Raw genomic sequence first — 22,232 nt, 5'->3', positions numbered from 1 at the left:
AATACTTGTTATTGTAACTGAGTGTGTTTGATAGCTTAAAAGTCTTATAAAAATAATTAGCTCTTTTATATAGTTCTGATGGCAGCCGAGCAAATTTCCCCTGGAGCAGTCTCTAATGAACAGGCCTTGATTTTTCCAGTTGGGCTTTTAGACTCCCTGAGGACTTGACTTCAGACCTTGAAGGGCAGCAGCTGCCATTTGTCTTCAGACTGGAGTTGCCAAACAGACAGACCATATACTAATAGGATGCATTTGTTCAGCCTGACTATGTGGAGCCCTGATAGAGGCATAATGATGATCATCAGTTGCAAGCTTATAGCTGGCTAGGGTTAGAGTAACTTCTATCATCCTTATTGCAATCAAAACCTCTGTATTGACTAGTCAGATTTCTTGACTTGTTATGCTGATGCCATGTTTAAGCTTACATACATAGTGTAAATTAAGATAAATTCCAAGCTGTTTGATAAGTTTTCTCCTGAAGAAACATCAGTAAATATTTTTGCAGACTACTGCTTTTCTTTGTAACTGTCAACGTTCAGCAACAGTGATGTGTTTATCTATGGAAGGGTGCTTGTATGTAATTACTTAAATGATTCTTTTTTTCTCCATCAGTTTCAGATTGTTCTTCCATTACTGTTATTTTGTTAATTCCACTTTTATTTCGGCATCCCTGTATGACGACAGTCATACAGATATAAGGAAATAAGGTCGTCTTCAAATATATTTTCTGGTTGCTCTTACGTTTAAAATGTCTCATCTCTGCAAAATTTTGCTTTTTTGTACTCTACTCGGTAGGTGCTGCTTTGATATTAAAATATTGCATAGAGTTTTTAGTTATGTTTTCCCTAATTCCATACTGTTATTCATTTTTAATGTGTCTTGGTGGATTTAAAAATGTTAAGCAAACTCTCTGCAAGTTATGTGTTTGCAGATGTCAGATATTCTGCTTAATGTGCAGTCTAGCTTTTTTTAATTATGAAAAACACAGCTGAGATATAATCTAGTTTTTGCTATATATTCTTTATTACTGAGTTCATTCATGCCTGTAGTGGATGTGGTGCTGAGAGAGTGGTGACACCAAGTACAAACACTGCTGAAAAGTTCTTGATAGTTTACTTTAGACACTTAAAGATTAGAATATCTCTCTATGAACATGTTTTTCACGCAGATTTGACCTTTAGTCTAGGATATAATATGTCTCCTAGTCACATGTTAACACATATTCCCACCCTACTCCTTAGTGCTCCATTCATAGTTGTCACTACGGAAGTCATCCTTCTCATTTGTTTAAGAATCAAAATAAATTTTTTAAAACTTCAGCAGATTTATGGGAAGCGTGGATTAAGAAACAATTGACTGCCTGTCTTCTCTTGCATTTGACTGTGCATTTCAAACATGATATAATTCGTCATTGTTAATATGTTAGTATTGCCAGACGATTTTTTTTCTGAGAAGCTATGTAAGGAATATGTGTGAGTGTGCATGTATACATATAAACATAAAAGATGACTTAAAACAATGGTACTACTATTCTTTGAAAATGGAGCAGTTTGAATCTCTTGGTACTTTTTGGAATGTTTTTGAGATGCATATTTAATTGTTCAACAGTGAGATCAGTACGGATTAGGCTCACAAATATTTCATTTACCTTGGATATGTATTTTTGGTTAATTATTTAAAATATGGTTCTGTTAATTTCCTAGGAGTGTACAGATGAGGATGAATTGTATGTTGCTGTGTACATGCAAGCGCTTTAAACTGCAACCCATCCAAATATTTCTAAAAAATAAATCCTGGCATTTGTTTGAGTGATTAAAATTTAGAAATGACTGTGTGTTAGTTAAGGGGTCTGCCTTCCTTACTCTGTTTGATCTCTAACTGTGGATGCAAAGAGATTCTCAAGAAGAATAAGATAGGGCAAGCGTATGTGACACTCCTCTATGACTTCTCCATGTGTGTTCTTCCTCTTTCCCACTGCTGTCAATGTGGGGTATTTTCTCAGTTGATCGGAGTTACTGTGATTTTACTAAATATTGGTGAGTTTTCCTTGCATACCATCTCCACTTTCTCCTACTTTTAAGGAGTGCAGCATTCTTTAGCAATGGGTTCCACTGGTCTGTAATGCACTTAGAGAATAATTACCTCAGTTTATTTGTTCTCAAACTGGCTTCTACTAGCTGATGCTTGTAGAAAAGGCTTTTAGATGGGCAAGCATAAATAATGAGCTCCTCAACTATTAAATCTGATCAGGAATATTCAGGATGTGCAGGGAGCCAACAACAAATGGAAAAAATAACTGTTTGATAGAGGTGACACCTGAAAATCCAAGTTCAGTACAGACTTAAGGATCTTCAGTATTTATCTAATATTGCCACAGAATGAGAGACATGGCTTCTTTTTTAAAAAAAGAAGAAAGATTATTGAGTAGTATGAAAGACTTCTAAATGTATTTTGAGGTGGAATAACTGCACGTGTAGATCGAGGTTACTAAAGATCGTTTTGCCAGAATAACCTCGTTGCTGGTTGTAGTCTAATGCTAGTTGTTGTTTTCTGTCAACATGTATTTCACAGACGAAGGAGATGTGGCAGTGATTTATATGGATTTTAGTGTCACATGACTAATCATTAGTTAGGATTAATTAAAAAAGAAAGCTGTCATAGATATTAAAAAAAAAAAAACAAGAACGAAATGTCTAACTCAAATGGGATGACAGTAGGTTAAAATACAAACCTGGAAGGAGATTATTTCTGAAGGGGTGGTTTTAATGGTTTTAATACTAATACTGCTTCATCTTTTCAACTGATGACCTTTGTGTACTTATGTGTTAATGAATCTTGTTGATGATATAAAATTGATGCTATAAAGGACTGGGATAGGATTTTGTTTATAACAGGATTGCGCAGTAGCGACAGGAAATGTAATATAGTGTTCTATACAAAACAATAATTCAGATGATGCTCAAAGCATCATTTCAGGAAAGGATATAGTACATGCTTTTTGTCTCGAGTACTTTTCAAAGTGTTTACAGATTCCATTAAGGAAGTGGGTGAAAAAGTAATGAGCTAAGAAGTTTCCACATCAGACATGGTATTTGAGTAAAATGAGATTTCTTATTTGTCTCCTTGAAATGGTTGCTTTTCAGTGTAGCTATTTGTGCATAGTGCTTCTGTCTTTTTTTCTGCTTCGCTATTCTCATTGTACAGTGACCAAAAGCATTAAAAGTAGATTATGTCTTTCAGTTACTAAACATTTACAGCCATCGGAAATGATGGTCAATTAAGTACAGCTTAGAACAGGTATGAAATTATTGACTTTGTTGATCTTCTCTTACAGTCCTTCCTTAGGAAAGTGCTGAAATGTGTTTTGTAGTTATTTAGTTGCATTAGTGGTTGAGTTTGAGGCTTTTAACGTGTTTTTTCCCTAATACCTTTGGGAGATGGATAACTAAGATGTTGATATAATAATGCAATATGCACACTGAGTGTAATTGTTTGAGAGAACATATACTGTGGGGAAATATTGAAGGGATCATGAAATATGATGACCATTAGTCTTTTCTTTCAACTATTAAAACTAGCTTTAGGGTGTGTTCAACTGGGATTTGTGAAATTGTTTAGACTAACACTGCTTTTGATGATGCCTGATGTAGAGAAAAATGCTGAAAAGTATCATGATAAATACGCCTTCTTTTCACTTTTGGCATCCTCCATCTTCACCAATTAAATTTTCAAGTGTTGTAGAGAGTTCTGTTAATGAGAGAGAGAGAGAGAGAGAGAGAGAGATTACTAATGTAGAGCAACAGATGGGCAGTGTCATAAAAAGAACTTTTACTTTTTTTTTTTTTTTTTTGCTTTTCAGGAACTTTTGGCTAACACAGTCATTTTAACAATCTTCATACAAAGCTAATTACAAGTTGATATTATATTAGAAGAGCCTCTTAACAATATTAGTTCTGCAAATTATTTTGTTTAGATTATTAACAACCTAAAGGGCTTTTTTTAAGTGAATTAAATATTTCTTGAAACTATTTGAAACAGCTTTCAGGCTAACTTTAAGTCTTGTAGTGGTGACAGTAAGAAGGCAGTGAGAGAGAATTGGAAGGATGATGGGAGAGAGATCAGTAAAATAAATGTAGCTGGAAAAAACAATGATACCACTGGGGGTATTACAAAAAGAGTAATAATAATTAAAATATATATATCAATGCAACAGTATGTAATTGGAATCTAGCTGATGTTTAGAATGTTACACGACTAGCAATGCTTATAAGCTAGTTATATAAAAAGTAATGAAATCCTTTATTATTCGTGAGGGATAGTACATCACAAATTCTAATTATTCTTCTCTTAATTCTGCCTATTTCAACGTTGCTATACAGTGTCACACATTAAAAATGATTAAGAAGTAGAAAATGAGTTGATAGTGAAACATAGCAACCTTTTAATTTTTCTGTTGGTTTTTGCGTGTGTCTGATCAAACTTGATGTCTCTAACTTAGAGGGGTAATATCACTTCGCAAATACGGGTTGCTAAAAACTTCCTCTGATGGTAGAATGAGTGCTGAATACTTCTGTTCTTAGAAATCTGAAATAGATTTAAAATCAATCTGCAGTTTTGTGCTTTCTGTCTGTTCTAAAGCTGTCAAGGTTTCTAAAAAAAAAAATTGCTAGGATTGCTGATTCTTACAATAAAACAAGGAAATCAAGAAAGCTGATGTAATACTAAGATATCTGTCTGCATGGCTTTTGTTGGCTTAGAAGGGGAACAAACTTAAGGCAGTTAAAACAGTTATGACTGAATTAAATGAAGAGCTATATCCAGTCTGTTCTTGCCAGATCCCTATATTTTTTCTCTCCAATGTCTCACTCATTTGTTACTCCATTTTTTTTTTTAATTTCTGTCATTTTGTTCCTATTGGGTATGGAATTCCTAGGCTTTGTTGTATTTCTGTTGACATATTCTGCTTCTTTATCAGCTTTCAAAAGAGGAAGGAAGCCCCACTAATGTGTCCTGTTCGTTATTACTTCTTAAAATGTCTTATAAGGAGATCAGGCAGAACCTGCACCTACTCTGAAGGGCACGTGGAATTTTGCTATAATTAAGGGTTCTCTTGGATGTAAGAAATGTGTGGTGCCTGCCTCTGTGCTGTTAGAATTACTTTGTTATTTTTTTTTATATTTAATACGTGTTGGGTGTTATTGATGTATTTGATAAACCTGATCTTTGCACTAGAAGTGAACATATGATGTAAAGATGAGAAGACTTATCTATATATATAATTATTATTTAAGAAATCTGTATTTAAACAATAAGCACTAAATTTATTTGAAAGATTATATTAGCGTTACCAAGTCTCACTACGGCAGAGGATCAGTGAACCAGAGGAAGCAGAGAATTAGCACACAACATAGTGAACGATGAAGAGTTATTTGTGGGATGTTTTTGTTTTCTTCTGCCCTCTGCAGAATGTGATTTGGAATGTCACATTCTTATTTGTTCTTGCTGGTGATTGTTTCCTTCCTGATTACCACACAATTAATGCTTTTTATGTTTGTTAGTGGTGTAAGTGATCAGAATTTAAAAGAAGGAGCATGACTTTCTAATCCTAGATGGTTTTTGTTGCTCTCATTTTTACAACTGTTGTCTTTTTCTCTTTCTCAGGAGTGGCAGAACTCTATACAAAAGAATGCTGGTCTTGCCTTTATAGAGCTAGTCAATGAAGGAAGGTAAGTCAAAATAGCAACTCTGTCTTAGCATTTAGGAACTTAGGGCAACTTAAGTGTCTTGAAATACTTTCCTAGAATTTTGCTTCTGCTTTTTTGTTTGGTTTCTGTTTGTGTTACAATTTCTTTGAGGTTCACAAGCATAAATTCATTTTCTTTAACAGTTCTTCTTAGTTCTAATACTAAATAAGAGATTTTACAGAATCTGAATGCTCTGGTTTCATTGAAAAAATCACATAACAGTATCATGGATTTCTTTCTTCCTGTTCTTGTGCACTGGTTAACATTGAAACTGTAATTTGTATTTGACTAATCTCTTGAATAAGGGAATTGATATTTGGAAGGCATTGTAGCTAGGGATTGTTAAATAAGCCTTTGCCTCAAAAATTAGATTGAAGTTTCCTCATTTATTTTCTATCTACTTCATAGAATGAAAAAGTATCCCTTTAAAGTACAGAAATTGTGTTAGTGTTCCCAATCAGCCTTCATGTTCTGTCTGTAACTATATATGTATATTAATGAGACTTAAAGAAAATGACAGAGCAGTTGTTGAGGCCGTGTTCTTTAACTTGTAGTGACTATTCAGAGCCATCAATATTTTCTTCATTAGGAATAGATTATGAGGCAGACTAAGAACAATATTTACGTTTTCAAAAGGGTTTTTATTCAAGATGTCTTAATGAGTTCACTAAGCAGCATTATAAGAAATTAAAAGAAGTGGCATTTCTAAAGCAGTATTCTGTTGGCGAGCAACTTAAGCTAGTAATAATCTCAACAGAAAATCAGTTTCACAGGAGTAGGGCAGCTACTGAGCTAAAAATAGAGTAATTTAACACAGAAATTAAAAGGCTCTGTAAACAGCATCATAGACGAAATGGCTATTTGAGATTTTTCTTCTAAACTGAATAAATGTTCTCCAGATTTCTAGAAGTAACGAGCATTGTAATGGTTGCATTTCACTTTACGTTAAGGGAAACACCATTTTGAGGCAGAAAAAACATTTTGCTACTAGTCTTGATCCCAAGGGCCAAGGTAAAGTAACAAGGGTGTTCAGTTACAGTGTTAAGATCTAGCCTGTAGTTGTTTCCTATTATGTGAGGCTGACCTGTCCTGACCTTACTTATAAAGTGCCTGCTATAAATTTGGCCCTTGATTAATGTTTTATTAGCATAGATAACGTAGAGATCCCACACACATGTAAACCAGAATGTAAGGTACATCTGGGTAAGATGATTATCATGAACAAATCAGTTACCGAGCTTAAGTAGCAGTTACCTGGTAGTCTGTTTGTTCTGGTCAAGCATTCAGAGAGCGTTCTATCAGTAAAGTGTTTGGAATTGACTATATTCTTTTAAAAACCTACAGTGCCCATCACAGACAGATGGAATCACTCCCCCGCCTCCATAAACAACATCAATAACTTATAGTCTAGTCTTAGCAGAGTGGTTGTCTCAGGGACAAATGATCCCTTAAAGACTGAAAAGTGTGGTTTTGGTTAGCAGAAAATATCTAAGTAATTGTTACTTCATTTTTTTCATGACTCATAGCAGAGTTGTTTTTTTAAAAAGTGGGAACGTAACTTTCATTATGGGGAAGAGGGGAGCGGATTCATTTCTTATAAAAATGTCTCCTTTTATCTAGTTCCATTTTTCCTCCATTCCGGTTTATAGGAATCTTTTAAAGTTGCTGCTGAACTGGTCATTGCATTGCTTTGTGGCTTTTCAGCATTCACTAAAAGGAAGCTATTATCCCTCCTACAACATGAACTACATTCCAAAACTACTCTTTTCATCTCCTTTATAAAGGTCGCACGTTATTCTTCTTGCACCTATACTAACATTTACTCTAAAGCATCTCTTTTATTTTTTTCGTAACACTGTGGTTTTTTTTAAGAACTCCAAAAGCTGGAACCTTAAAATTATAATTTAAAAAAAATGGAAATAGCTGAAGGATTCTGATTTACACTTTTAATACAGTTCCGTAACAGTAGTTGAATTTTTAAATTGTCTCCTGCAACTCAAAGGAAGATGACAAGGTGTTTGTACACAGGACAGAGCTGATTTCAGCAAGTAAGGATGTCCGTGGGGTACCGTGATGCATGGAGTGTTAGAATAAATAAAATAATATTAAGGACAGTAGAGCTGCCTGGAATTTGTGGAATCGCAAAATTGCTGTTGTCTGCTTTATTGGTGGATAATGTCATGCTATAGGCTTTGTGAAGCAGTTTTCACAACACTTATTGCTCATTTTCAGACAAGTTATTGACGTATCGAAGGGTATTTCAGTTTGAAATTTGTCCTCCTGTATTCCTGTAGGTTTTTTTTTTATTATTTTTGTGGTGGTGGTGTTTTTATTTTTATCAGGCAATTAAGACAACTAAAAAAGTTTCTGGAATCAAATGAGCTCTAAAAGAGGAGATTTAAAGCTCTTCTTATATTTGCCTTGAAATGTCTTCTTTCCTTTTATGTGAAAGGTATGAATGTACCTCTCTCTCTCTCACCAGTTGAGAGTTTTATGTTTTGACTTGGTGTGTTTTGGCTACGATTCCCTGGACAGAAATATGTGCAGAAAGTCTGCCTCTGGGACTCGTAAGGTCTGCAATGTATGTACTGAATTCAGAATGTGTTGGGCTGAATTTCATCATGTTTGCAAATAACTAGTATATAACATGCTGCTCCCAGGCTTTGCAAATTCAGGGGGCCACTGCTATTCTGTGTGTAGCAAAATAGGGTTGTTTGAACCTAGAGGTATTTCGAGTAATCAAAACGGGGGAAAAAATCTCTGGAAGGGAGGCTGGATTGTGAAGATACAGAATGGTAGAACTACTTTAATTGTGAAATAAACAACTGAGGTCTTTGAAGGACAGGATACAGCGTAGTTAAAAAAAAAAAAAAAAAAAATCTGTGTAGAAAGCCAGGAGAGTGTTGAATGTAAGTGAAAAGCTAAAGGAGCAGATATTGGAAAATCTTTCCAAAAATGAAAACAGAAACAAATTTCAAAACATTGCTGCATTGAATGTTAATCTGCATTTAATAAAATGAATATACATTATGCAATAACGTTATGTCTGGCTCTTTGAAACCTTGTTAAAAAGGTGCCAGCATGTGCTGCTTCCTTGTGCTCTCAGCCATGTGTGCAGCAGAAACGTAGATTGTAAAACATTTTCTTTAACCTGTTGAACTTATGTCAGTCTAGATTTCAGTCTTGGTACATGCTTTCCACCTTTGGGTCCTCCCTTTAGGGACAGTCTGTTTTGAAGCCCTCAGACGAAGACCTTACTGATGAGAGAATTTGTTTTACTGGAACCATCCTTTCAGTGTGATTGGTTCACTCACATAGCCAGTCTTCTTCAGAGACTTCCGAATTGTCCGGGCGTATTTCCTTTGTTGTTCTCACCCTGGAACTAATAATCTTTCCTCCTTATGCAGGAGATAATCAAGCTATTATTTCTGAACTTGAAAAAAACCTACTTGTTTGTGTTACTTTCTTGAGTCAACAAATGTCTCTTTTGTTAGCCTCTTATTTCCTCTACTTAGCAAACAAACTCCTTTGCTCTGTGAAGGTTAAAATTCTCTCCTGTCGCTTTGATTCATTAGCACACTTTAGTGTGAAGCATCTCTTATGCTAGACCTTATTTTCTGTATCAGTCAGTGCACTAACAAACGTACTTGTGCTTGAGACTAGGCATGACAGTTATTATCCCCTTTGGGGTGATAATGGGTTTGGCATGGCAGGGGTTGAGGGATCAGTCTCCTAAGCATGCTGCAGCAATTATTCTTTCAGATTTTCAGTTGAAGAGACTCTTGGACATGATTATCTTTAATTTTCTCAAACACGGTTTTCTTGGTCATCTGAAGAACTAAGTGCTGTATTCTTCAGTGTCTATACATTTGTACATGAGCATTCAGATAAACTAAATTAATTTTTTTTTGTTAACATACAAAAAGCATTTGTATGTTAAAAGAAAAACGGAAAAAAAAAACCATCAAAAAGCCATCACATAAAGTTTGCTGGAAAGATGCCTTAATCAAATGTATGGAATGCATTTCTTCCTCTTTGCCATCCCCCCTTTTAAATCCTAAACTGAAGCAAACCTGAGGTTTTACAAATGTATCCAGGGGAAGCAGAACTAATGAAGTTTGTTTGCTTCTTCTCTAACTTTTTCGTATGGGTAGGTTTTCTGCAGTCTGATGAGGATTGAAATCTCAAAAAATTTCTCCGTATCAGGATTCTTATCCAATATTGGATTATTGCAATTTCCCGCTCCCCTCCTCCCCCCAAGGGCGTTTACAAAGTTTTCTGTCCTCTGCTGGTTTTAAATATTATGTTTTGGAAAATTCCAACCTTCTGTTTAAAAAAAAAAAAAAAAAAGTATTGGTTATAATTACTCAAAGAATTCAGAAGTTACTGAGAAGAGGAGGAAGAGGGCAGGCAGCAACATCCTTTGACAGTAAAGATTTCACTAACCAACCAGAAAAAGCCCCAGATCTCGCCATAAATAATCACATACAAGTGGAATTATTCTCCCAAAGCATAACATCCAGTAGTTTAAAATCTGGAATGCTGCAATCATTTGTATTTCTACATTATTTTTTTAGAAGTTACCGTACTATGAAAATTTCAACATCACCTGCTGTTCCTTCTCTTAAATTGCAGATATTACTTTTGACTGGTAATAGATGCAAATATTTTTTAATATTGAAATTGTTGGCAATCAAACCAGTTGGCCAGTTACTCACACGCCTTCCTAACAGAAAATAAGGGACAGATGTAGGCTGCCCCATTCAATTGTCTTTCATTTGTGGTGGTGCGGTCACTCTCAAGGAATGAGTGTTAGAGAATGTGTTGCCATAGGAGCAACTACTGTGATGGAAAGTAGTTAGAAAAATGTAGCTATTAATGAAAAAAAGGGATGATAACTAATACAATTAGCCTTTATGCATAATTGACCAAAAATGGCCCAGAAAAAGATAATGTTGTAGTGTCCAAACTAGCACTGATTATTAGCAGTCTGCTTCCCTTGTTACAGCCTCTCTGCCCCAGCCTACTGATTCTACAGAACCAGCACCTTAATCTTGGTTTGTAGGAGGAAAAAAAAGTGTTTTCCACATTTTTTTTCTTGTTATTTTTAGCAACCTGCCATTCTGGTTAAGTGATAGGTTTTGTAAAAGTGATTTTAGATGATTTATGTTCTGACTTTTTAAGCTATTGTTTTGCTTCATAGCAGACGCAGCTTTTTTTAATGCATGAATTTGAACTACGGAAGACCATTCAGCTGGACTTTAACCAACATTTGAAATGTGCTTAAAATTAGAAATTGTAGCCTGCATGTGTTTCAGAAATGGAAGAGTGATTTGAGGTGGGGTTCTTGAACACTACTTGATTATCTTGTGTGTGCACCAAGATGTTGTGTGACATACACAGCCATTTTAAAAACAGTTTTTTATTTTACTGAGTTTTGTTTGATCATCTGTGCAAGGATTTAAATTGCGTCGTTTTATGTAACTGGAAACATATGAGCTTTGCTGCAACCTAATGAACAAGCAGAAGCTTTTTGGGAGAACTGATTTAATGATTAAAAATTAATGTAAGCCTTTATGCTCATAATTTTGGAGTGCATGTATGTGATAAAGGTAGGCTTTGCTTTGGGGAATATGTCATTAATTTGTTGGTTCTGTAAAAAAGCAAAATCATAAAACGCTTTTGAGTGCCTGGGAATTCTTAAATGTATTTTTATGTATGATATTTCTAGTAACATCTGCTTTTAAAAAGTAAATTAATATAGTAGTAACAAGAAGGTATTCTGCACACTGTGTGTGTACAGGGATTGTACAGATTTTCATAAATTCTGTCAGTCTTGATGCAGAAGTGAATGCAACCTCAGATTAATTTTCACTTGGCTCTTACGTGTTCCAAATAGCTTTTCTAGACAGAAAAGAAGGGATTGGTGCGTCCTTCCTTAGATGTCCTTTCAGAGTGCTATTTGGGTTTATTACCTTGCAAGTCCAAGGCAGCTTTCTGGTGTCTCTGTGCAGTTCACTTTCTTCAATAATTTGAGGGGCGTAAATGTGTTCAAACTATGGACTTGTCTGTATTTTTTTGATGATAGAACAGGATATTTGTAAAATACCAGAGTTCCACGAAGCAATTGTAAAACTGCCTTGCAGCTGTAATTCCAACACTTTACACGCTGAGTAGTCAGATCCCATGAAAGACAGTTTGTATCCCTGTAAGATGCATCTCTTTTTGATGTAAGAGAATCTTATATGCTAGGTTTACGAGGAGTGCAAATAGAAAAGCTTGCTTTTATCCTCCTTTCCTGGCTATCTCAGAGTTCTCTGCTGTGGTGCTATCTAGAACAATCTACCACAGTCTGTCCTGTGGTGCTTTATGAGAGATTTATGCCTAAACAACTGTTGAAAGCGTCATCTACAAAGGTTTTGCAGTATTTCGATTAAAACTAGTAATTGTTGAACATCAGCAATACTAACCCAGGTTTTATCCACTTCTCACTCTTACACGTGTATTTCCATTCTACCTTTTTTTTCTCTTGCACTCCTTTTAGTTTCCCTTGTTCCAAGAAGGTTCTCTAACTAACCATTCAGCAGTTAGACATCAGAATAAAAAGATTTCTTGCTCTATCTCTTGTGGTGTTCTTATCCAGTGTAACAATAAAAATCAGAATATCTCATCTGTTTGGCTGTAATTTCATTACTTAGTTGTTTTAGCATGTCATACCTGACCCAGCAAAGTATGCAAGTATTTATTTGACTTCCCACATGGGTTCTGTCCCACTGCTTGTTTTTACTAGGCTGTTCAACTTTACAAAGTTAATGACATGAAACAAACTGCTTATGCAAAGGGGTAAGAGTCTGTTTGAGGCACTGTCATTACCCATAGCTGTTGTGGTCAAACTCACGCAGTACATGCATATCTAGCCATGCAGGAAAAACACTACATTGTTCAAGATCAGAAAAAAATGAGTAATGTTTCTGTAAATAAAACAGATGGTAATCTAACAAGCGGGAGTGTATGTGAGTCTCTTCAAAAGTAATGCCACTTATTTATTTCCACAGAAATGACAACAGATAGGAGAGCACGATTATACTATTTGATTGAACAGATTCTCAATTGCAAAACACTGTTTTTCAACATAGTCACCACCTCCATCTGTGCATTTTCACTAGCAGTGAGCAAGAGCCAATGTGCTATACTCTTAAAAATCTCTAGCAGTGCAGGTGGCCCACTGTCACTGTTGTTGCTACAGAAACACACCAACCCACTGTGCTCACACCCACTGCTTGATCTCCCTCAATATTAAGCAAGTATTGATGAGTGCCAACGGATTCATTTCTTTCCGCATGGAGGAATTCAAAGGCACACCTTTGTTCTTTAAGTGCTTCCATATTAGGTGCCATTTTGTCAGACTGCCCCTCTGCTGCTGTCTGTAAAAAAGCCAAACCGTAGCAGGAGATTGTTGGGCAGGTTTAGCCTTCACTACCGTACCCCAGCATCCACTTGTGAAGTTATATAATGAAACAGGAGGCGTTACTTTTGGAGCAACCCTCATAAATCCATCATCAGCATTTCCAGCATCCACCTCTGAATTTACATGTCTACATAATGAAATAGGAGGCATTACTTTTGGAGCAACCCCCGTAAATCTGATTCATCAGCATTTCAGTTTTTGTTAACAGAAAAAAGTGAAACAAACACATGAGATAGTGGTATAAAAAGGTAAATCTGGGCCTTGCATCTGCATGTAGAGATTATGAAACACGAATAAGAGTAAAATTACTGGACTCTTATTTCTTTTAACTGGTATTCATTGTAATGGAGGTTAGAAGAAATTCAAATAATCTGTTTAATCAAGGAAATGAAAATGTCTTTTTGCTGCAGAAAAACAAGTATAAAACGAAGTTTGTGATAGATGTATTTAGCACAGAAATAAACTGATGTAATCAGTTGGAATTAAAAACAGGATAGAAGCATATGTGAAATAGTTGCTTATTTAATATTGACAGTAGTTCTTTTGTTATAAAATTTCTTCATTGGAAAACAACTTGCAGAATCTCCTTAAATCTTCAGCAACAACCAAAACAAAAAGCTGGGGCGTGTTTATGAATGCTCTGCTGCAGCTCAACCAGAAGGTTCACACTTGATGGCGAAGTGAAATTATTTAGCCAAAAACATGCATGATCAATTTTGAATAGAAGGTCAGAGTAGGTACCAGAAAGAACAGTTATGACCCTTTGAATATATGGAATGTTGTCATCCTAAGGAAAATCAGTTTTTTCTAAACTTACTGGGTTTTTTGTGTAGATGAAAGCTTTTTTCTCATTATGTTCCCCGATACAGTAAGTGCAGCTTACAGCTACTCACATATGTACGAAACATACTTTAGATAGTTTAGAGGTTAACTAATAGTTTGGTGAGAATGAGTGATTTCGTCATTGCCTCAGTAGTGATCTACTTAGCTGGAAATATTTGTTTTTGCTGCGTGCAGTAGGCTACACATAGCAAATTTCTGTTTGGTGTTTTGTTTGCCTCAAATGAAAAAGAAGCAGCAGTCAATGTTGCCAATTTTTTTTGTTTAGACCTAAATGAATAGAATTTTATTATACAAACTGATGTGCTGTTTTATAGAGATGCTGAGAGCTTGTACTTGAATTTTAGTGATGATTGTGGGCGCCTCTGCTATATCATGACACCATGACATTTGTAGGTATGTAGGTATTGCATTGGCTAAATTTGGCCCTTCAGGATGTAAATTCAAAATAAAATATGAATGGTGCACTTGGTAAGATGATACTGTTCTCAAACGTCCAGGCTGACCTACGTAGTAATACAACTTGAACAGTTAATGAAATTATAAAAACTTAAATGAAAGAATGTTAATGTAATAGTGTGTATCATTTGCTAAAGGTGAATGAGAAGGAAGATTACAATTGTGAGTTTTTTTAATATAAATAATGAGCACAGCTTTTAATGGTGAAGAACAGTAAATTATTTCTTATGTGGCCCAGTTGTACTAATAAAAAAATTTTATTCTTACCTTCTTAAGATCTTTACTTGCTGAATTTGGCATTCTGCAATAAGTGAAGTTGTATAGTAGTTGTTACGTAGTAATATGAAACTGTTAGACTTTTTTTTTAAGAAGAGTGGGAAGTTACTAGTAGGTATCTGTGTTGAAGTTAGGCTATTGTGTAGTTTTTAGCTTTAAGAGTTTTTGGCTACCAAAAGGAGGAGTTCAGCTAGGCTGTATCTGCAAAATCACATGAAAGGTTTCTCTAGCTTTGTTAGGCCGCTGTGAAATATCGTAGAGCAAATGGGAAAATTGCGTGGCATTACTAAGAGAGAGTTGACAAAGGCGGGGACTGGTCCAAAGGAGAACAAGTTTCTTCTGATGCGTAAGAGCTGTATGTTTTCACTAGGTAAACTTCTGGTTTGCTTTGAGTGTTGCTTGGTCTGTGACAGAATGTAGTGTTTTGCTTCGTTTGGAATAAATCCATCATCTCTGCAAATGCGTAGTAAGTGCTAGTGTACAGTCATCTGCTGGGGCTGGTCATTGGCTACAGTTAGTAGACAGAAGGAAAATCTGTAGAAAATAAGTACAACGATTACTGCAAAGCATGCTTTCTTGAACAGAAAGTGAACGACTAGTATTTTCCCAAGTTTGAACAGGTTAGCAGAAGGAATGGGTATTGCATATTCAATACTGATTTGATGTACTGATCTATATCAGTATATATTCATATCAGTAAATACATCTGTATGCATGATCTCTGTGCTTTTAGTAAGTCTTTTATTAAAAATGTTTATTGAAATACTTATTTGGTAGATTTGCAAGTGCTACTGTAGATCTTGGGGAAAGATGAGTCAAATGTTTGGAATCTGCCCCAGTGTGATGACTATGACATTACTTACGCAAAGGTTCTTGTCACTGTAGGGTGTTATTTTTAGCTTAACATTACTGTAAATGTTTAGAGACAGTGATGTTGGGGCTTCTTTTTTAGTTTAGCAACTACATCGTCTTAACTAGTTTATTTTCTCATTTTTTTTTTTTTTTTTAAATCATGAAAAATTATTAAATTGAAGTTATGCCATTCCAGCAGTGCCAGTTTAACAAGGTTGTGATAGTAGAAGCATGTCTCTAATGCTTATAGCCAAACTGTAGGTTAGCTGATAGTAGCTACTCCTGTTCCAAAAGTGATTTATTAAAAAAGAAATAGAAAAAATAAGAAAAAATAGTTCTAAAACAGTTGCTTCTGCATAAGCCTCCTCAAACACTAGGTGAAGTCATGCCCCAAATAAAGAATTGTGCTTATTTCTTTTGTTAAGACTTCATGCATACAGGTTCAGTGACTTAAATGGTTGAGATGGCTTAATCTGGCTCATTTAGCTCTTATATTGCAGCTTTCCTGGCCTTGTAGAGTGAGAAGCAGTGAACAAAAAGAACATTTCCATCTTGTGATGTTTTTCTGACTCTAGATTTCACGACTTAAGTCCACAAGTGGACTTGCAGAATCAGGAACAAGATAGGAAATGAGAGAGCACTGCAATGATGATCTTACTGCCAAACATACGTATAGAAACAGATTGAGCTGAAGCTGAAGTTCTAAATAAACATATCTGGATGATAAAATTGACATCGTATGCTTTAGAATGCATCCTGCTTAATAAAGCCTGCCTTTCTAAAGAAAGGATCTTGCTAGACTCTGAACTTGTTGAAATGTGTTTTAGTTTATATGGGCAAGGAAACCAAGTGTTTTTACGTTCTGCTCCTATGATAGTAGCGAGAAGCCATTAAAGAAAAAAAAAAAGTTATAATGGGTTAAGAATAGGTATTTTGCAAAACTATTCAGTAGTAAAGGATTTGTCTTCAAGTTATCTTTGAGTAATCCTATAGAAATTGTTATCCTCGAGTAATCCTATGGAAATGCACACCTCTCAAAACAGTGTATAGCTCCTGGATAGTCAGATTTAACTTTATGAATCCCGATGTAACTAATTAAAAAGGAAACGTTTTTAGTAACAATATGTGAACTCGCAGAATAATTGGGTTGTAATTCAACCTGTTATATCTGCTGTCATTCATAAACTCGAGGTTTATGAAGGTCTCGGAAATCTCAGATTGTATCACAGCTTTGTTTTGTGTATAACCTGAAGCAATGTGTATCTCAGCATTTTGTTTGTGAGACTGAGGATATTTTACATTATCTTTATTTTATAATATCCTTAAAATATTACTTAAATGTATGCTTAACATAGACTTCCTGTTTTGTATTTAGGAAAAAAATACTATACTGCAGAAGTGCAATTTACTTTCCTTTTGATGGACTTCATATTGTTTACATTAGGGCTTTTACTCTGGATATTTATAGGCATAAGCTGCTAACTTTTCTTTAGCCTGTATTGTGTGTATAGGAAAGATTTTAATATATTTCTTTATTATATATTACTGTTTATGATATTTACATCTTGTTTGATTCTTGACTTAGTTTACTATTGAAATACAATTTTACTAGTTGCCAGAAGATTACCTTTCAACCTTGTTTATGACATGTACTTAACATGGTCAAGTCAGTGTTATAGAACAGAGCTCAGTGCATTTACGTATATATACAGTATTGTTTTAGGATTTCATTCTCTTAAGGCAGCTTTTGAATATTTTCTGTCCACAGGTTGTTGAGTCAAACTATGAAGGACCATTTGGTCAGAGTGGCTAATGAAGCAGAATTTATCTTGAGCAGACAGAGGGCAGAAGATATTAACCGACATGCTGAATTTGAGGTAAGAAATGCGTTTCTTACTTCCAAAAAAAAGAAACTCTGCTGTAACAAACATTCGGTAATTGAATATTGTAATCACAGAACTGCTCAGATTGGGAAACACCTTCAAGCTCATCAAGTCCAACCACAACCTAACCATACTACTCTAACAACCTCTGCTGAATCACGTCCCTGAGCACCACATTCAGATGGTTTTTAAACACATTCGGGGGAATGGTGACTCAACCACCCCTCTGGGGAGAGCCTGTTCCAGTGCATAACAGCTTTTCAGACCCAGGCAATTCCATTGTATAAAATGGTTAGCAGTCCTATGGGGTTTTTGATAGCATACCACTAACTCTTGGGGGAAAGCCAGGCTGTGCAGAGCACCTCAGAATCTGCAAATCCTGGTTTTGGAGGAAGAAATTGTATCATACCAATGCTCTTCTCTTCCTTGAGGCAAATATCACTTTATACGTTAAAGCTGTTTAGAATCACTGTTGAGATACAACTCTGGAAGAAAAAAAAACAAATCCAAGCACCCTCTCTCCCTCCAGTCTTACTGAAGATGGATGATAACAGCCTATTAAGCCCAAAACAAGAGATTACCTTTTTTTTTTTTTTTTTCTATAGCTTGCTGTTTCACTTAATCTGTCTCTAAAACCTTTTTACTTATATTTCGCATGCTTCAGTGTGGTTTGTTGTGTTTTTGCGTTTTCATCCCACTTAAGGGATTCTAAAGTAAAATATAGGGCTTGGTTTTTATAGACTTGTAATAAACATATGAGACTTTTTTTCAAAATCACATTAGTCATACCTCCAATTTTGGATTTTAGTTACTTCATGTATCTCCCTTCTGTGTTCTGTAATGACTGGGATGTTTTAATGAAAATGAAGTTAAATCTCACTAAATTCGCTAATACTCTGCTTAAAAAGTACTTAGTCTTTTTTCTGACATGCAATACTACTTGTGGTTTTGTTTCTAAAATGAAGCATTAAGGGATTGAAGGCACATTTATGTTTAACGTATTCCTAAACTGTTTTTCTCTTAAATCTTTTCTTGAAAAAATATTCCCCAAAGATGAAAGCATATTTGTCTTAGACAGTGCTTATGTTCTAAAGGTCATCTATGTTGGCCCCAGGATTCAAGCTGTGCGTTGTTTAATAACATATCTGCACTTCATCTAGAGCTAGTTACCCCCTCCTGCAAACAGAGATGTTGTAAGATATCTACAGTACCATTTTGCAGTGGTGAAATAGCAGGCGTGTTTCATTTATTACATCAAGGGTTTGGCGACAGTCCTGTGGAGATGAAAAGTGCATCTTTTTACTTCATTCCCTAATAATCGTTGGGCTGGGACATGCTTGACATCTTTTGCTCTGAATTTAAGCAGAAACTCCCTGAATGATAAACAGCTCACTTTTTTCCTTTGGATGCAAACTGTGCACAAAGGTGTGTGTACATGTGGGAAATGTGTGGAATATAGGGCTCTCTCATGTACATACAGGCTATTGACGAATACAGTACATTAGTGTCAACTTCACTATTATAATCTTATTGCAGTGTTTGGACGTGTTTTTATGGTTTGATACATAGCACAGATATGTTGATTTTTCACCTTGTAGACACATGTTTAACTCATTTATAAAAAGCTATTTTCAAGGATGAGTGTGAGCCATTTTTAATCTTACGTTCTGGCACAAGTTATCCTTCTGATTCTGTGAATGACTTGATTTCATTTCATGAATCATAAAATCTTTTCGGTATTGTCTATCCAGGTCTGCGTGTAGCCTCCAGACTGCAAGTTAAACATGGGTGGTCTGTACCCTTCCAAAGTATGGGATGACCAAAGCCACCAGGAGAGTCTCCAAAGAAAGAGTTTTTAGCATAGTACTTGAGTTTGAGCTATCACTTCAAATACAGAGGAAACTGTGAATGCCTAAGTGAGATAGATTTAGATTGAAGAAAATGGAATAGAAATTACGTCTATCCGTATGTCTTTTCATGGCAGATCTTTCTCTTTAAGGAGCATTGTGTCTTGAATAGCAACAACATCTGCACGTCCACTTCCATCTCTGTGGCAAGAAAGGCATCTGTCATCTTGACTTGGATCTTTTTCTTTTCCTTCTTTTGGGTGGGAGTCTGTCTCCATTTGCATTGCAGAATTCCTTTGCTTCTTCAGTCCTGCACTCTGGAAGCTTCAAGAAATGCTCATCTTTTCTCAAGTAGGATGCAATCTCCTGCCCTCTCTGAGCTCTTTGCTTATAGCTCAGCAGTCTGGACAAAGACAAGTCATTGTCTTGACTGCCTTGTGGCACATTATTTTGTAGGAGATAATATAAGTAGCTTAATGAATGAATTATGAGCTAGCCAGTTAAGATATTTGTCTTCTAAGCTAGCATTGCATGAAAGAAAGAAAATAGTATTTTGGAGTTGGCTGTGGGAGAATCTTCTTAAGTTGAATTCAGTCAAAAAGCAATCTTATTTCCTTTACTTTTCTGATTTCTCTTCACCTGCATTTTGGCTTGTTTCCTCTATAAGTAAGTCTATGAATAGGGAGAAGTCACAGAGGGAGCTGAGATACTTAAAACTTTACAATGCTGTTAAATCTCAAGCATGCCTGATGAAGCAATATTGCACACATTTCTTTAAGGAGATGGCAGCAGGGCACACATTTTTATGGTGAATGGAAAGATGGGTGCATTTCTGATGTAAGTTATAGTCGTATAGTCTTACACTAAAAACTTCAAATTTTGCACCATGTCCCATGCACAGATCTCGTAGGCATTTTCTTACCCTGAGTTTTGGTAGAGTGAAAATGCTGAAGAAATAACCTATTTATGCTTGAATTATAACAGCTTATTTCATGTTACCACCTTGCCTGCTTTCTATAAATGACCTTGAAAAACCTGGTGGTTGGCACTGTGTCTTAGATTATGCGTGCAGCCTGCTGCAGTTTGGTCTACGAGAATAATTGGATTTAGTGTGAGGAGGGGGAGGGAATTTTTGTGCTCTAATTGACTTTATTTTATAATTTATGGCAGGTGCGCCCACTGCCTTGGATATGCCTCCTGTCTTATATAAATCTCTTCATGTATTTGTGTGTGAAAATACATATTTATAGAATTCAAAATATGTAAACTGGCAAGTGTTTTAGGACTAGAGTATTCAGGCATCTTTCTGAAAAAGGTATAATTTGCTGCTGTATGATGATACTGAATTTTGGCCAAGACTGGTAATACCACATCTCAGGACTTGTGTATTTTTGAAGAGTATTCTTCTAGCAGTGTTTTTCTTCTCCTCTCAAAGATTTGCATGAATAAACTATTCCAAACCATTTAGTGCAGCGAATTGTATATGCAGAAGAGCACTTAATTTTTTGAAAATGTTCCAAACCAGTTAAAGATTCTTACCTGAGTCTGTGAGGAACAGTGACAACTTTGGTGATTTTTTTTTTTCTCAGTAAAATGTAACTGCTTTCATAATTTGCAAACTAATCTACCTTCTCAAATTGTCAGTTTTTAAATATTGTCAGTTTTTAAATATTGTCTGACACTGTTGTTCTCTTCACTGCTTAGTTTTACTTGTTTCCAATTTTCATTTCCTGTAGAAATATTAAGTTCTAGCATTCTTGTTATTGGTCATTTCTGTTGATTAACTGAGAATTTCACATGACTTTCCCTTTACGTTTGTTATAAATCATTCTAGGCGGCTAGATTCTCTGCATGATTTCTCTTCAATAATTAAATCTAGCATTTCCAGCTGCTGTAAAATTTGTTGCCTTTTTCTGTTCAGTTGTATTTTTTTCATGTGGAAGAGTTACGCTCTTCCTCATACTTTGAATTCTTATTCAGCATCAATTTATAGACTGTGGTTTAGCTGTAATAAACTGAATATTTTACTTTATGGCTCACGCTGAGAAAAGAATCTCAATGCAAGTATTGCCTTGACAGAGGTAGGCTGCCAGGCATGGGAAGTGCTCTGCTAGGGGCTTGGTTGGAGCCATTTGGCTTTTTTTTTTTTCCTTTCAGGAAACAACATGCAGTGTTTCAGTTGATTGGTAATCTTGTGTGTCCTGCACCTTTTCCCCTTTAAGCGTTAAATTACACCTTTTCCCCTTAAGCGCTATTAAGCGTTAAATGTGAGATGATCAGAGGAAGTAATGAATTATTGCAAATCAGTTGTGGCAGAACATCCTTAAGTCAATGTTTGAGAGATGTTTAAAGAATTATGGAAAGATACCTGGTATATTTATAAATTCTGTATCTGATAGATAGTTCTATGTGTACCAAGTAGTTACTCTGACAAAGAAAGTAAGTTTTAATCCTTGACTGTGTCCCTGTTCTTCATAAAATTTTCTGATGTTTTTAATAAAGGCTGTTTCGTTATAAAGCTCTTGTATCAAATACCCTTTTCATGGCTCTTGCAACATCATTTTATATGAAGTGCTATTCAACACACTTAATGGCAATGACCTTGTTTATTAGAACAGTAATATTTTGGAATACTTTTAATTGGTATTCTGTCTGCTAGGGTGCATTATTATGAATCTTTATAGAACTTTACAGAAGATAATAGGCTAGTTGGAGGCTTCCTGTAGTAACGTAACCAAAAGTTACCACACTTGTTCTTCAGAACCTTAAGGAGTTACAGATATGTCCTTGCACAAAAATACAGCATTACAGATTTTTTTTTTTAAATGGGCTTAATCTACGTTAAACTTTGTTTAAAAATAAA

At 35.4% G+C, this 22,232-nt stretch overlaps 1 protein-coding gene across 5 annotated transcripts in view; it reads left to right on the top strand.

Annotated features, from left to right (window-relative positions):
* Nucleotides 1-22,232, top strand: part of LRBA (LPS responsive beige-like anchor protein) — a 365,719-nt gene that overhangs the window by 108,167 nt on the left and 235,320 nt on the right. For all 5 annotated transcript variants that reach the window (XM_048942610.1, XM_048942611.1, XM_048942609.1 and 2 more), the window contains exons 35-36: nt 5,662-5,726; nt 17,408-17,516. In XM_048942610.1, the coding sequence (XP_048798567.1) occupies nt 5,662-5,726; nt 17,408-17,516 (174 nt within the window). The remainder of the gene's footprint in view (nt 1-5,661; nt 5,727-17,407; nt 17,517-22,232) is intronic.

This window comes from Lagopus muta, chromosome 4, assembly GCF_023343835.1.
Source record: "Lagopus muta isolate bLagMut1 chromosome 4, bLagMut1 primary, whole genome shotgun sequence".
In the NCBI taxonomy this organism is placed as follows: domain Eukaryota; kingdom Metazoa; phylum Chordata; class Aves; order Galliformes; family Phasianidae; genus Lagopus; species Lagopus muta.
The sequence above is the reverse complement of the archived record's forward strand: the minus strand, read 5'-3'. Positions and strand labels throughout refer to the sequence as shown.